General features: G+C 29.3%; 3 protein-coding genes across 3 annotated transcripts; all 3 read left to right on the forward strand.

The window, feature by feature from the left end:
* Positions 1-152: 152 nt before the first annotated feature.
* OCT59_007005 (uncharacterized protein) lies at positions 153-1,895 on the forward strand (the record flags this gene model as incomplete). Its single annotated transcript, XM_066141915.1, has 5 exons — positions 153-566; positions 638-749; positions 1,131-1,493; positions 1,571-1,750; positions 1,831-1,895. The coding sequence occupies 5 exons, from the start codon at positions 153-155 to the stop codon at positions 1,893-1,895; spliced, it is 1,134 nt and encodes a 377-aa protein (XP_065998446.1).
* Positions 1,896-6,199: 4,304 nt separating this feature from the next.
* OCT59_007006 (uncharacterized protein) lies at positions 6,200-6,622 on the forward strand (the record flags this gene model as incomplete). The annotated part of the gene is made up of 2 exons (XM_025324163.1): positions 6,200-6,376; positions 6,539-6,622. 2 exons carry the CDS (start codon positions 6,200-6,202, stop codon positions 6,620-6,622), a joined length of 261 nt encoding a protein of 86 aa, XP_025187713.1.
* Positions 6,623-13,329: 6,707 nt separating this feature from the next.
* OCT59_007007 (uncharacterized protein) lies at positions 13,330-13,977 on the forward strand (the record flags this gene model as incomplete). Its single annotated transcript, XM_025313308.2, has 1 exon — positions 13,330-13,977. The coding sequence occupies one exon, from the start codon at positions 13,330-13,332 to the stop codon at positions 13,975-13,977; it is 648 nt and encodes a 215-aa protein (XP_025187714.2).
* Positions 13,978-18,066: the final 4,089 nt, after the last annotated feature.

Consider the following 18,066-nt stretch of genomic DNA (forward strand, 5'->3'; position numbering starts at 1 on the left):
AATTTTTTATTATTATTGTTTATATCAACGATATTTGTTTTCGCAATTTTAATTTTGCTCATTATATAAACAAGTTTCAAAAAGTAAAAATTATAATTTTCTTATTAATTCGTATACTAATAACCACGATAACTTTAATTCAATAATTTAAAATGCAATATAATATTAAAACAAATATAAAATGTCCGGAATGTGGCCAAAATTACACCAACGAAAATTTTTATTATTGTAAACCATGTAACTCGGCACATTTTCATAATAACTTTGCTCAATGGACCAGTGGTGATTTGAGTATCAATAAATTGATTCAAAATTCTCAACTTAACGCAACTTTTCAATATGAATTAATTGAATGGATTGAATATTCAAATCTTGAAAATGTTGAATTTGTTGCTCACGGTGGATTTGGAAGTGTATATAAAGCCATTTGGAAAGATGGTCCAATTAATACTACTAGTCGTGCTCACCCTTGGGAAATCAAAAAATCCAGATGGAATCGTGATAACAACAAGGAAGTCGCAATAAAAAAATTCCGAAATGCGACTGTGAGCGAGTTTTTGGATGAGGTAAACAATTTATATAACTAATATGTAAATAAAAGATCACACAATCTAATATTTATATTATTATATTACAGATCAAGAATAATTTGTCACTAAATTTTGCAGCATATTGTAATGTAATTTATGGAGTAACTTGTGATCCTCACGATAATAAATATGCTATTGTCATGAAATACCAAAATTTAGGTAATTTGAGGGAATCTATTAAAAAAGATCACATTCTGAATTGGAGGCTGATTATTAAAATCCTTCATAATATCAGCTATGGATTAAGTACAATTCATAGAGAAAATTATTGTCATGGAGATTTCCAAACTAGTAACATTTTGCTTGAAAATTATGGTAACTATCTTGGCCCAGTAATTTCAGATTTTGGTCTTTGTCGTCCTGCAGATCAAAGTTCTATAGTTAAGACAATATATGGTGTCTTGCCATTTATAGCACCGGAAGTTTTACGTGGTATAGAGTTTACCAAAGCATCAGATGTTTATGGGTTTGGATTTGTGATGTTAGAAATAATCTGTGGCAACGTACCTTTTTCTGATAAGGATTATGATATTCACTTAGCTCTGAAAATTTGCAAGGGAGAACGTCCACCAATTCCAGAATATACACCTGAGCCATATGCTGCCTTGATAGAACGCTGTTGGGATCCTATTCCTACCAAACGTCCAACGGCTCAAGAATTGTATAGGCAAATTGGAGACTGGGATACAATTTTAAGTAAACTTGAACTCAATGATAAACAGATTGCAATAAAACTAGAAATTGAAAAAGAATTTAGCCAGGAACGGGAGGACAGATGGAAAGCACGATTATCAGAATTAACTATAAATCCACATCCTCTGAAACATTCACAGAATTTTCTCACCAGTAAACGACTTGAATACTCCAAGCAACTCAATCAACTTCTTGATAAAAATGACACTAGTACGTTGTATTTTATTTTGTACTTTTATAATTGTTTGGAAATAATGTCTGTAAACTAACAATTTAACTATTAATAGCATACACTCGGCAATTTGATATGTCCCTATGTCTCCCTAAACTAAAAACTAAAGAAGAATTTAGCCAGGAACGGGAGGACAGATGGAAAGTATTATCAAAATTTATAAATTCACATCCTCTGATTCTCGCCAATAAGCGACTTGAATATTCCAAGAAACTCAATCAACTGAATGACACTAGTACGTTATATTTTATTTTATACTTTTATAATTTTTGAGAAATAAGATCTGTAAACTAACATTTTTAATAATATTAATAGCATACTACACTCGACAATTTGATATGTCTCTATGTCTCCCTAAAGTATTAGATAATTATGTGTAATTTATACCATAGAAAAAATTCGTTTCAAAACTATGGAAGTTGTACAATGATGACCGGGTTAATTTGACCCAACTCGACTTATAGATCGGGTCGGATAATTTTAAATGACCCGTGACCTGCATGGCCCGACCCGACGGGTCTTTCCTTGACCCGGGTTTTGACCCGGATTGACCGGATGTTTTTAACTCTGGTCAAATTATAATATCGGCTGAATTAACCCAGTAGTGGTTATTAGTAAAAATAGTAGATAGAAACTAGAACAGAGCTAATAATCAAATTAATTTCTTTATTAAATATTGATATTAGCTTGATTAGTAATATTTGTATTCAATTGTTAACCTTATCATGTAAAATTTTAAAGTTAGTTAGTAAAATTGCTAAAATTCGAATTTAAAGTTGGTGGATCTACTTAACAATTTTACTGATATTACAAAAAATTTGAATAACCCGGATTATACGAGTTAACTATGCTCGGGTTGAGTCAGAGTAATGTTATAAAAATATGTGACCCGATCACTTACGAGTCTCGCTTTTTTTGTTTAGGTCGGGTCGAATATTTTCTCCTTTCATGAACAGGTGATCAATCAACAAATGGATATATCAATATACCATGACAAAAAATTTTGCATAATGTTACCACCGATTTTAGCGTTTGGTTAGGTAGTAACAGAAAAATAAATAAGGAATCGCAAGGTAATATGACGTTAAATGTTAGGTGTTAAAGAAAATCGGTTAGTGTATGCGCAAATAATGGACAATTGATAAATGAATAATAAAGTAATTAAAACGTGTATATTAACCTGTTTATAATCGGACATAAATTGTGTATAAGCAATAAAACGACATGTAACCAAAGGCAATATAAGATAATGAACATTTTAAAGAAATAAATGAATTGTAATAAATCGGAAACAAACAGGCGGGTTTATTAACACTTAAATAAAATACGATATTACTGCCTTTATCGGCGCTCTGTAATATTCGTATATCTATCTTATGAAAATAAAACCTAAGGACTTTTTCACTCTCTTCCTAAAACCTTTACCATCGGCTGTATATATATCGTCTGAAATCTGGTACGGATTTGCTTATCGGACAAATTTAGCATCCGTCCAACTTTTCCTCTCGGCCAAATTCGCCGATCAGACGATTCTGTCTGTTTATTAAGCCTCCTTGATCTTAGCCACCCAGCCACCCATCGCTAAGCCTCCGATTTTCCGTCTATACGCCCAATACCCATCACTTCTTTTTGTCTCTTATCACTCCTTTCCGTCTCCATCATTTCCTTTTGTATCTCATCATTTCTTTTTTTCTCTCGTCACTTCTTTTCGTCTCCCATCATTCCTCTTCGTCTCCCATCACTTCTTTTCGTCTCCCATCTCTCCTTTTCGTCTCCCATCACTCCTTTGCATCTCCCATCACTTCTTTTCATCTCCTATCACTCCTTTTCATCTCCCATCATGTCCTAGTTCTCCTTTTTATTTCCTATCACTTTTCATTGCTCTTTTTTACTCCCTTTTATCTTCTATTACTTTCCATTACTCCATTGTTATTTCATTTTTATTAACATCTTTCTCCTTGATCAATGTAATTTACTTATCTTTTTTATTTATTGTTATTGTTTTTTTTTATTTGTATCACTTCATTAAAAATAAATACAGTGATTTTTTTCGAAAATGTGTGACTTAAATTTTAATATTTGCAAATAAAATTTCATTAAATAAGATTATTTTGAATTAAATATGCTTGCAAAAATTTTTTTTAAAATATCTTAGTTCACAATAAAATTTTAAGTTTAGCCGATCAAAAAATAACTAAGTTAAAAAAATCAGATTAATAATTTACTCTATATATTGTACATCATGTGACATATTTGAAAAAAAACCCAGGCGATGAGCGACGTTTAGCAATCCCCTTATATTATTATTTGATAATAATATTTGATTTTTGCTATTTTATCATTATTTAAATATAGATTGTAAATGGATACTATTAGTGTTTATGACTCTGATATTACAGTTGATGACACAGTTTGTTCTGTTGTTAATGAAAAAGAACAAATCTCTGCGAATAATTTGAGGTAAAAATAAATTTAAATTTACCTTACGTTCTGTACCTTATATAAGGGGAGTAATGTAAAGTAAATATAATTGACTTTGCATTCCGAGGGGAGTAACGTAAATTGACCTAAAATAGTAACATTACTTACTTAGCCAATTTCCGTTACTCACTTACTACCTGCCATAAAAAAACCAAGTCTAAGCCTAAGGATAAAAAGAAAAAAAAATGAGTCTAAAAAAGCCCTATTGTCAAACCTAAAGATAAAGAAGAACCTTACATTGAACCCAAAGTAAAAAAAGAGAAACTCTCCCAAAAACCCCCCTGACGTTGAACCTAAAAATAAAAATTGACGTCAAAGTCATCAAACCTAAGATATAAAGAAAATTTTCAAGTAAAAAAACTCCCATCTCGACAAACCTAAGAAAAAAGTACAAGTCCAAATTTAAAGTCTCTGAAGTACAAATTCTCCAACGTCAAACCTAAAAATAAAAGAGAACACAGACTTGCCATTAAAGTCAGTAAAGATAAAAAGGAAAAATAACTAGTCTAACAAAACATGAAGAATATAATATAAGTCCAAAAGAAGAAGTCTCATTCTAATCTTGCTGAACTGAAAAAAATCATATTAAAATTTACACTTTACCTTACATAAAAGGTAAAAAGGTAAGCAGTGAATTATACAATAGATAATAATACGCGTACTTCTTTTGACTTAAATTACTTAAACTAAACATTTATAATAAAACTTGACAATAGCAAGTAGCAACTTACATATAATGGCTTGTTTACATCTATATAAAGATAACTCTTTCTCAGGGGAGCGAAGCTATCATATGTTTATAATAAATAAAAAAACAAATCAATTTTGTCTGACGTAAATATGACCTCAAATTTTTATTAGCCACGCATCACATGATTTGTACGATCTCTTCACTTCTTTTTTTTTTTATTAATCACCTGAAAAGCAGTCCCTATATTATATGGTAGAGGTTCTGCACCTATAAGGGGAAAGCTATCGCTGTAGTAACAAAAAGGACTATGCTTCAGTAAGGTGAATTATTAGAGAAAAATTAAGAATGAAAATTTTAAAAAATATTTGCTAATGAAGGTAATGAAGGTCATTCTATGTATAAAGTGTTAATTTATGAATATTTTTTATATACAATTATTGATAATTTTTATGGTTACAATAATAATGTACATTTTATGGAACTTAGAAAATATAATTTTTCAATTTATGAACATTTGGATCTTAAAAAAGACAATTTTATAATTCCTTTTAATTTACAAACAAATAATGATTATATGGTCAAATTATGCTATATTATGTATAATTCATGATAATGTGTTTTTATAGGGCGACTCATACTATAAAGGAGATAGTACACGTCTCCTGTATCGTTAGTCAGTTAGTGTTAGATCGTCCAATGAAGGGAGGACCAATCGAAATACCTAAAAAGACTTATAGCCGCATACCCGAAAATTGCGTTTTCGAAAGTGATAAAAATCAGGTCTTGTAAAATTTTGACTTACTACAAGTCGCAAAAGGATCTGGAAAACACACTTACGGCAGCCGCACAATAAGGAGAAGCAACAAAATGATCTTTTCGAACGTTAACAAATGGAAAGAGGAGGACCCAGAAATATATATATAGGGGTCAGGTGGCGAAAAATTTTTTTACTATGAGCTGTACGCAGAGACTTTTTATATGAGTAGTACGCATAATTGACACCTGATATTGAAAATCCTGCAAAAATACGCAAATAAAATTTCAGACATTAAGTTATTAATTATTTTATCATGGCTTCTATATTATTTATAAAACCAAGTACTAATGTGAAAAAATAGAATTTACCATTTTTTTAATAATATTTTTCTAAAATTTCACTTTTTAACCCTTAGAAATTTCTTTCAATTAATACTAAATATTACAATGCGGTTAATTAAATAAGTACATACAGTAAATATATTATTTATATAAGATTAACCCAAATTTAGGCTAAAAATACGCAAACTAATTTTTTACATATAAAAATTTTGATAAAAAATACGCAATCTTGATGACCTAACTATAGATGAAAAATTCTAAAATTGTACGCAAATCAATATGATAGCGACGCATCTGTGTACCCTACCCCTGTATATATATTTCTGGGTCCTGAAAGAGGCATCTTTTCGAGAAACAATAAAGAAATTTATCGTTCGGATTGGTGGACTCAGACAAGATCCAAGGACGTCATGAATGGGCCCTAGACGGACTCTTAGAAAGGAGGAGAAATTAAGGGAAGAAGATACTGTACATCCTTCGGTCGAACCGGAAGAAGTCGTAATTGACTTTCGGGACGATCAACAATCACGTGACCTCGAGGAGAATGACGATATGTTGAGCAAAATAGAGGATGACGAATCGGACGCGGAGGTATAGACAAATCGACCCATCGCTAAATTCCACAAAAAAACCAAGGGATTTCCTGACAGAGGAAGACGTGATTGAATATATTAATGAATGTAGAGTGACGATCTTTGAGAAGTGAGCCGTTAGTCGTACGATCGAAATGCTTATGATATGTTGGCCACATAGTTAGTAGTAGAGGAAGTGGAAGTTAAGAAAGAACTCATACCGGCTTTCATTCCTCATTCCAACAAAATTTCAACAAAAGAGTAATAATAGAATTAAATAAATAATTTACCATCTATTAAATAATTTTTTAATAAAGAATTTAGTAAGAGATTGAAGAATTTGACGCCAATAATCAGAAGATGGCGAATCGACTTGCGAAAGAAGATAAAACGAAGAGGGTGAACAAGGAAGAATTGAAGGAAAGACCGCGGAAATTTAAGGTTATCAACGGAAAGAATTAGTGTTATCGGGTGTGTTTTCAACTAAATTTTAGAATAGTCTTCGTGTATGTGGTTTTTTGCTAACATCGTAGATAGTCAGTAGTAAGATTTTATTTCGTTACAACAAATGTACGTGAAATCAAACTAAATAGCAACATGGCCATCATTACAAATTTTTTTATTTTTGGAGCAGTTAATTTATTTTTTGGTTCAACAGTATAAAGGAGATTAACTGTTAGTTTTGGTACAATAACTGACTAAAGGTGAGGGTCGGTAACTTTGTTTGTAGTTAGGAAGTATAACAGAAGTTTTTGTATAACAGGAGTGGCATCTATTTGATGTTCACGAATGGCAGTTTCATAATTTTTTCTTTGTATAAGTTCTGCATCTTTTACAGATAAAATTTAACGATTTACTAAAAAAAAAAGATCGTCCAATATTCACTTCTTTAAAACATTTTCGTTCCCTCAGCAAACTACATATTACTTACAAAACTTTAGCATACAATGATTATTTAGTTAGAACTAATTCTTATAATATTCCTTCTTCAATCACTAATAATAATAGAGTTTCCTTAAAATCACTTTGTGAATTTTATAATATGTTGTTAATTAGACTTATTTTACCGATTTCTTTACGTACTGATTTTTTCTTTTATTCACTTCAATTACAATTTGTAGATAATCTAGAATTTTACGCTTATAAAAAATGAATTCAATATAACAAAAATGGGATATGGACATCGCAATTACATCACATCAGAAATATTTATGTATGAAGAAATATATCATAATGTTACTGTAAGCTTTTTGAAAATCAGCGGCGATAAATACTAAATCTGGTTGCTTACCGAATCTTCTAATATCAACCTTACGCATAGCTGATAGTGGGTGGACTAGTTCCGCGAGAGCGGAAACGATAGCAATATTTACAATATTCCCAAAAATAGCCAACCAACCCCTAGACGCTTACAAAATTGAGTAATGGTTTGCCATGGCAATGAATCAAATAATTGGCTTCTAGTTAAAGTAAAATCTCATTACGGTAATTTATTCAACGAACAAGCAGACTTATATATTTGCAAGAGAAGGTTTAACAAAAACAGTATTCATCAACATCAACAAGTTGGGCTTTACCAAAGCAACTCCGCACTATACAATGAGATCACAACATTACAATTGATCGTATCATTCGCAGAACATTAAAAATGGTTGTTGACAACGAGTATTTCCAAGTTCATCTTGTAACCATAAAAATCTAGACATCATCTAACGAAATTGTCTTCACAACCCGATTAATTGGAAATGATCACAAGCATAGATTAACTACAACCCTACCGAGCAAAATTAATAGTTGGCGCATTAAAGCTTCGATTCTTTCTTTTCCAACATTAGACATACTTAATCGAAATTTCCCCGACCTTTTGAAAGGCCTCAACTTATGTTCTATGTGTAATTTAGAGTTGAATCCAACGAACATCTATGGAAATGTCGCAACGTACTAAATCTTCTGATACCTATCTTCAATAAACATAGAGACAAATTAATAACATCAGTCAACGATACTGTATCTCTATTTCAGCTTTTTTAATGGACGAAACGATTTGAACACTATTACTGATGACCGCCCCTTAATGGTTTTCCTTCTCAATTTTATATCGGAAGAATTAGTCGCTATTTTTATAGCACACTTTAACTCGCAAAAAACATTAATAAACTTTTTACTTATTTTACTTATAATTCACATATGGATATTTATTCAACGAAGTTGGAAGAGTCGAAATACCTCCTTTAGACAGTGAAAATTCAACAATGGTATCTCCAAAAATTCTTTTTAAAAACTTCGAACGTAAAAGACCAGTGGAAGACCTTGTTATCAGAAGATTCATATAGCTATCCGAGCCGTAGAACATATTCCAATAATTGGTGTTATTCTAATCCGCATAATGATTTCCGTAATCCTCCTGATTCCACTTTTTTGATTTTTCTTTAAATTCTTCTTTTATTTTTCTTTTTTTTCGCATTTTGTTAATTTTTAATTCCTCTCCTTCCCAGATGACAGACATAGCGTCGTACTAGTTTCTCTATCTGCTATGGAAAGCTTCTTTTAGACAAAGAGGAGTCCTGTATGGGATGAGCGGTTTTTATTAGTGTATTTAGTCAATGTATTTTTACCTCTTTTACTCTATATCTCTACATATAATTGATCAAATCGATAACTCTAAATAAAGATAAATAAAAATAAAGTTACAATGTTATACGACTATGCACATTTTTATACGCGTTATAAGTAAAAATGTAGTCAAGTGCGGTGTAGCCCTTCTATATAATTCAATTCCTTTAGTAAATATAGTAGCGACAAATCGCACCAGCGATAAATGATAATTTTCTTAAATAAATTATATTATTGAGTTGCATTAAAAATAATTGGATAAAATGAATCAATCTAAGATTTCTTAAATACCTAAAATATTTAACATAAAAAGCTTTATATTTTTATTATTATTTTGTTTTTTAAACGTTATCTAATATTTAACCTACTACTGTATCTATCAAATCTATTCACTAGATTAAGTAAATTTTTTTTTTTTATAAATTCTAGAATTGTCACTATTTTCTATAGATAAGTGATTCAATTGAATTCATGTCTCCTGAAATGGCCATTCCAATAAACCGGTATTATTTGAATTATGTGAGACCAGAATTATTTAATCCTTGATCATGTGTGAAGACTTTATCGTCATATGTCGTGACTTTTTTTTCATGCGGTATTTCTGGAGAGTGAGTTCCATAATAGTATTATGTAAGACTTTAAATCATGAAGACAATTACTCCGCACAATGAGCAAGTTGATAAAGAAAAAAATACTTTTTTAGGAAAGGAAAAGGTTTGGAATATTCAAATCCGAATTTTTAATTTTTTCAAAAACGAAAAAAAATAATTAAAACTTTTTTGGATAAATTAAAGAAATTCATTTAAATAATGTGATTAATAAAAAAAAAACATTTACAATGTAAAAGTTTCCCCATTTATATTGTATGTATGATTCAATTATTCTTATTATTCTTTCTCTTTCTCTTCTTTTTTTTTATTTACTCTTCAAAAATCATTCAAAAAGAAAAAAATAATAATAACGCGATTTTTAAAGTATCACAGATGACCAAATTGCTTTGTTACTAATAATTCTGGTTTTTAAGTTTTTTTTTGTGCAAAAGAACGGACGGGTGGAAATTCATAAAAGTTTGTCTATGTATTCATGGTTACACTAAATTAGAATCAGGATTTGTCGTAGGATATATAAAATTACTTTTTTTTATATGACATAATATAATCAAAATTAGATAAGCTCTCTTATTCTCTTATTTTCTTTATTTTCTTAGCAAGAAATTTTTTTTTAAAAAAAAAAAAACTCCGAACTCCGTTGCGATCTCAACTGTAAAATTTCAAAAACAAGTCCGGTAAAGGAATAAAGTTTTTAAACAACAAAATTTAGTTCTGCTGTCTGTATAGTAAACCAATTTTACCTTTTTTTTTGAAATTAAAATGAGTCGTTTATTACGTTATATATTATTATAATATAATATAATCTATAATCTATAATATAATAATATAATTATATAATATATATATACAGTATATATATATTAGTATATTTTATTTATTTAGGAAATTTATACGCGCAGCTTATGTGTTTTCAGTAAATATGTTGATGAATGAAAGGTTGGTTTAATAAATAGAATAACGTTTTACATTTATTCGCAAACGGAAAACTTGTTATAGCACTTTATAAATCATTTTAATATATATAACGGCGGTTATTTCAAGTATTCATATTTTATTACAGGAAATAATAAATCATATTCATCTCCTTGATGGAGAATTAAAGTATAACTATATCATAGATAAAAAAAAATGGTAATATCTTAAATAAACAGGGGAAGATACATACAATAATAATACAAGATGTTTGAAAAATAAAAAACGAATCGATATTACGTAATTGATGGAATAAGAAGATACATATAGTACATTTATTTATTTTTCTATTTTAAATGGTTATAGTTTGATATAATTAACGAAAAGAAAATCCGTTGAAAAATTGAGCAATTAATAAAACATTTGCACTTTGCCCAGGAAAGTTCGCGGTAAGCCTCGATGTATTTCCATTATTAATTGGTACGTTAAGTCGAGAATGTTTTCTTATGATTCTTTGTTTTCTTAGTTGTTTCTGTCTTTTCTGAAAAGGCACTTTCATTTGTATAATATGTATATTAAGGAGGAGATAAAAAAAAAATATAATATACGGTACGTAAGAGATAAAAAAAAGATACAGGAAAACGATGTATTTATATAATTCCTGTGAAAAATTTTTTTTTAAAAAAAAAGTGAAAAAAAAAAATTCTGCATAACACACGGATTTAATTGGTTCAAAATTAGAAAACAAATCTATTTTTTTTTAAAAAAAAAAAATTGTTTCATTATTTCAATAATTTCGTGGAATAACTTTTTTTATTATATTCTTTCAAATTTAATTTTAAACAAAAAAGAAGGTTTAACAATACTAGAATGCCTTTTTATGTCGATCTTAATGAATTATATATTGATAAATCCAAATTCCAACACGTTTCTGTTATGTATTGCATATTTGTGGAACCAGTTATTTTTATCTCCAAAATTGATTTGTTATTGATGCGCATGATATGAACTAGTTTATATGTGATGAATTTTAAATATTTAATAATTTTTTTTTGTATTATTTTCTTAATGTAAAATGCTCAATTGTTTTTGTTACACGTTGTTTGGCAACAAAAATTTTTTAAAGTAAAGAAAATCGGATTACAATACCCGATAATGTAAAATTTTCCTCTAGAAGTTTTTGGATCCGTGCAAAAATAATTTATCATATAATATTATAATAATGTAATATTCTATTATTTTTTGATTACAGTATATTATTATTGCATTAAGATCATCAAGCTGAATATCTTGAGGTTCTTATGACGTAATAGTACCAAACTTGAAACTACTTCCCGTGTACAAAAAAAAAAAAAAATTTAGACACTTTCTAAACAAGGATCTGTTGTGATAGAAACCTTCGTGATAGACGCGTTAGATATTTATGTTTCTTTAAATCAGATTCCAGAGTTTTTTTTACATTGTTAAGTTTCTATTTTAGTCCCATCAAAACAAAGCAGATTCGCTTAGGTCCTTAAAGTTATACTTACAAACCTCTTATTGGTTTCATTGAATAGATAGCTTAAGGAAAAGGAAATGGAAAATGGTACTATAAATAGTCATTACGATTTATTCATTCACATTTAGAAATATAAAACAAATAATAAGTTGGCATTTATATTATTAAAATTGGCGTTCGTATTATATATTTTTTTTAATACGACATATACGATATGTTCATTTTAATGTATGATTTTTATCTTTGTGATAACTGATAACAAAATAATAAAATCTTGATGGGCGCAATGCAGTGCGACGATTTTATTTTTTTGCATTTTTTTAATGCTTATATTCAAATCCGTCCAAATGAGTATGAGGCTGTGTAATATATCAGTATTCTTTTATATAATAAGTTGTCATTAAGTGAATTAATTTATAATATATATATATATTTTTTTTTTTTTTACTAAAAAACTTTTTGATGATACAAATGATACAAACAAAAAGAATGCTCAATATCATTCAATTGTTCTTTGAAACAAATAGAATTTGAGCCATTTTTTTTCTAGGATTTGTGATTTTTTTTTTCTAGATTCATACTAAGATTTATTATGTAACATAAAAAGATAATTACATTTGTGTCACGTTCCTCTTTCTTTTGAGATGATTTTTTTTCGTTTTACTTTCAAAAATTCATTATCAGGCCTTTTTTGGATGATGATTTGACCCGCATAATATATTTTAGAATAAGGGGGTCAAGCACCGGGAGAATCCAATCCGATATTTTTGCAAAAATCAAAGATTTAAGCTTAGTAATACAGTTATCTAAATAAAGATCTGGTCTTTTTTTTTTGTTATGACATATAATTCATATGATTCACATAAATTGGGGCAACTATCTAATTCCAGATATCAATCAGACATCGTGCTTATGAACCAATGAGATTACTACCTCAAAAATTCCCATGTTTAGCATGCTTAATGAAATAAGAAACGGAAACACAATAACCCGAACCGTTAAAAAAAAAACGATTCAGACAAAGAAAAAAGAAATTGATCATACCAAAGGTACAGTACATACAGTAACTATTTACTTTGTATAATTTTTTTAGCTTTCGAAAATTTTTTAGCTTATTTCCTTTTTATTATATTATAGTAGTTGATATGTTGTGGGGGCCTCGAAAGAATCCATTCCGAGGGAAAAATTTAGGAAATCTCCACTCGTATTGTTGACATAGGTCTTCATGGTATTACAAAAGATCCGACATCCAATTATATGATTGTGATGAAATATTACGAGAACGGAAACCTTTATCAATATCTTAATCATTGCAACGGAATTCTTTCCTGGAGAGATATGATTGATATGCTGTGGGGAATCGCTGGAGGCCTCGAAAGAATCCATTCTGAAGGAAAAATTCACGGAAATCTTCACGGAGGAAATTTACTTATCGAAGACGAAAAGGTATCTACAGATGCTCGTATTGCTGACGTTGGTCTTCATGGACCATGTAATAATGACATAAATAATGGTTCAATTCAAAGATATGGAGTTTTACCATATGTCGCGCCAGAAGTTTTACGTGGCGATAATTATAATACTGCTTCTGATATATATTCATTTGGTATAGTTATGAATACTCTTGCAACTAGAAAAAGACCTTGGTATAATAGAGCGCATGATATTAATTTGGCAAAAGATATTTGTGATGGTAAAAGACTTAAAATTCCTGATGATACGCCTAATTTTTATTCAGAATTAATGCAACAATGTTGGGATAATGATCCAGAAAAACGACCAACTGCATCCTATTTAAACGAAAAATTTGGAGAATGGATTATATTAATATGTGACGATCCAAATCCTTCAAAGATTTCAGACGAAAACTCCGTTGCAGAAGAAAAAAGATGGAGGAAAATTTCTCAATTGTCAAAAAAAATTTTTCATCCGGAAATACATCCCGAAGCGTATTATTCAAGTATTTCTTTGCATTTTCAAATATAAGATATTATTATTGCATATTGAATTTAATAAAAAACAAATTTTTATCTTCATATTATTATTATTGATTATACTATTTTACTATTTTATATATTTTTTTACGAGATTAACGAAAAATATTATTTGATTTTATGTAACCTAGAAAAAAAAAATGAAAAACATAGAAAGGCATTTAAAATTTCCTATTTTAGATGGTGACAGCCAAAACTTTATTACACTGTCGCAAATATCATGTCGCTCTTGTTTCATCAGGTACTATTTTCTTGTACCATATATTGTTTACACACAAGTGGTATAAGAAAATATATCGTACAAAGTATAAGAACGATACATTTGCTACTGTGTCAATGTCTGACATTGTTTTGATATATTTTTCGAGTTCATAGTTGGAGCCCCGAATAATATTACACAAATTGTGCTAAATTTTGCACAGAAATTTTGCTAGTCGAAATAAGGAGGTTCCGACTTATATATAATAAATAGGCCTGTTCACTTATATATGATCGTTCCATTTGTGAACGATCAGAGCAGCTAATAATTTCGACTAATGTGACATATTTCAATTAAATGATAAAAGGAATTGCTAATTGGTCATTTGAATTAGGAATCGGGATCGATTCTGAAAAAGTTGATAATTTATTAGAATCAAATCCGGAGTTTGGAGAGCTGTCTATAATAATAATAAATATGGAAAATTTTAATTAATTTACTCCATTTAGTCATCAGACAGATGAAAATGTAACATAATATGCATATGAACCTGTGTAATGACTATATATAGCGGTGATTGCAATATCTAATAAATCATAAATCTCGACATTGGCGTAACAGGACCCAGAAATATATTCCTTTTATAGATAATTTTTGATAATGCCAGTCAGAATTTTATTTCCTATTATAGTAACCGACTGATATTATCATAATTCCGGCCCTGAAAAAATGCGTACAGCTCAGTAAAAAAATTTTCATCACCTGACCTATATATATATTTCTGGGTCCTTGATTTATAATAGCTGTAATTTTTATTTAAAATATTGCAGACATAAGATTAAATAAAAGTTTATCTGCTAACTTTTCATTTATTGAGAACATAAGTGAGAACATAGTTATTATTATAAAATTGTGTAAAGGAAAGGAAGGTTGTCAATGGAAATAATTACAATTTAGCCTAGCTACAGATCTTCAGCTAAAAAACGTTAAATATTACGTTTTTTCCAGGAACGGAAATAATACACAGTTAGCGCTTGTATCCAAGAAAGCGAAACATGTTAATATAAGAATTACCCGAATGAAATGTTTATTTATCAAATACTTACCACTACTTAAATAAAAATCTTCTACCTTAATTTGAGAATGTCAACTCAAATGGGTCTAATTATTTGGAGTCTGACAATCTTATAAACTTTAATGACGGAAATAGCTTAAAATGAATGATTTTTTTGATCCATGCAACGTAAAGTTATATCCCCATACACTTTATAACTGTAATAATAAAATATTATCTCTTATTTTTATATTTCTCTGAAAACAAACGAACAACTTTTACAAACCAAACACTCAAACTAGATTGTGGATTCGATCCACCCTCGAGAACTTAGCTAAAATTATGCTAAAAATAAGTCCTAGGATTTAACTCCGTTGATGTGACATGGCTTGATGTTCTGTTTTATTAGTTTTTAAAATTTACTTATAAATGTATTTTTCGTGGAATCTTTTAATAGTTTAATTTTGGGCCAAATTAAGGAAAAAACGAAAGCACTAAACTAAATTGTAATTGTAAGGTTAGAAGAAATATTGTGTGAATTTATTACAAATTAAACATAATGGTTCGTTTATTTTACGTCAATGGAGATAAGAAGAAATACTAAAGATGGGAGAAGTAATAAGGAATTTACTAGTTAACAAAAAGTGGAATAAGGATGTAACGTCATATTATGGAAAATATTGAAAAAGTGCCGTATTTGTAATAGATCTTGTGTCGTATATATTAAGTGACTAATTTTTTTTATTGTAATAAGGGAAATGTCGAATATTGAATTTTCTTTTAAAGGTAGAATAAAAGATAAACAGGAAAATATAGTCAAACCTTGACCGATAGAATTTCCTTGTCCCATATAACATGTACCGATATTTTAAGTTACGCTAGTATTACTTGGCCAACACGGGCGTCCTTAACGTACAGTGAGGGTGTACGATATTAACGTACAAACTGGCCAGAGTTTAGGAGTTATGCACTTGCACGTGATAGCGTTATCGTTAATTCTGGCCGGTTTGTACTTTAATACACCCTCATTGTACATTAAGGAACCCCGGCCAACACTAACAATTTGGCTGAAGTTAATAAAATTTGAAATTTTTGCGCCATCTTAATTCCGGTCAGAATTACATTTTAGAATTACAATCTGGCCCACATTATGGTCCCAATATTTTTCCAATATCGGTACATCAAAAGTTTGACTGTAGCAACATATTAAGATTCATTTCTTGTTTAATTATTCTATTAAAAGTGCCTTCATTGGACATTATTGATATTATTGGAATTTACTAAGAACTTCGAATTTCGTTAATATTGTAGAAAAACTCTGCATATCGTTTGTGCATTCCCACTGATTATCATTTTAGTTGATCTACCCCAAATATCTTTTTACTATATCTGTAAATTTCCAATAATCTGTGTACTGTACCGAAAGTGAAAGAAATTTAATGATGCAAAAGAAATCGCATACGATTTCCTTGGAAAAAACAATTTTTTATCACAATTTCCCCAAGTTCATAAATCTATGTAGCGAAGGAAAAGAACGCTCAATTTATCACACATCGAATTTTGAGATAGAACATTCTGATGATGTTCTAAATAGAGATCGTCATCAAACCTTCGAAGCATCGAAAATAGAAGAATAAACATTTGTGTAATTGGTTGCGAAAAAAAATCCAGGCAATTTATATGTCCAGCCAAAAAGTTTAATTCCTCGTAGTGGTTTCCCTATAAGTTCTTGTAGGAATTTATTTGAAATGTCGGAACAACTACAATAGCTAATTGGAGTGATAATGGACTTTATTACTCGGATGAACGACATTTGTAAAATAGAAAGAAAAAGAAATTATTTACAATATATCGAGATAAATATCATTATTACATACAACTAACTGAAAGTTGCGCTGTGATATTAATCTGGCCGCTGAATATTGCCTGCACTATAATGCGTGTCAAATGTTTCACGTTTTGGTATTACAAAGTTAGTTACTATGTAGAGTATTATAAAGATTCCTGTTTTCATATAGGAATATTTGGCTTGTCTGTATAATCTAACAGCTTTCGATCCGTATTTGGAATAGTCTACTATTTTTTTTTTTCGGATATTCGGAAAGAACGGCTTTACCATCCAAATAAAATATCCGAATTAGGATCATCCAGATGATTTTATTAGTTTATCCGGATAACGGAAATGAAACATCAACCTGTAGCCGCCCAAAATACTAAAAATAACCATCTGAATTTCTATTTAAAATTTTCATTATCTTTGAATACCACATAAAGGTGCTTTTTTTGCTGATCTAACATTTATGCATAATACATGATACTAAATGTAACAAAGTAACTTTGATTTTTTTTATTTTTATTTTCATTTAGATAACTTTATCGAATATCATATTAGTTGTTAATATTTTGTATAACATTGTTCAAGTTTCAACCCGATTATGTAAATTGAAAAAAGGCTTATCTTTCAAAAAAAAAAATAATAATTAACCCATCCATTCAAATATAACAAAAGGGTAAAAATCATTTTAATGCTTTCACACTTTCACACACAAACCCTGTTTCGGAATAAGTTTTCGGTTAGTTTAGTTACTATGTGGCATACTTTAGTATCACATGTGCCAATATTTTACATGTTTTCATAATTCTAATTTGGTCACTAGTACAAAAGGGCAAACCATTGTAAAATAAATATTATTTATAAGAGTTTCACATGAACAATCACGATAAATAAAAAGTAAAATTGACTCGAACCTACTTTCATGCTTTCATGATTATGCTAATTAATGCTATTTTTAGTAACTTTGTTACAGTAAAGTAAGGCGTAGTAATAA

This window comes from Rhizophagus irregularis, chromosome 15 (assembly GCF_026210795.1).
Source record: "Rhizophagus irregularis chromosome 15, complete sequence".
Classification (NCBI taxonomy): Eukaryota; Fungi; Glomeromycota; class Glomeromycetes; order Glomerales; family Glomeraceae; genus Rhizophagus; species Rhizophagus irregularis.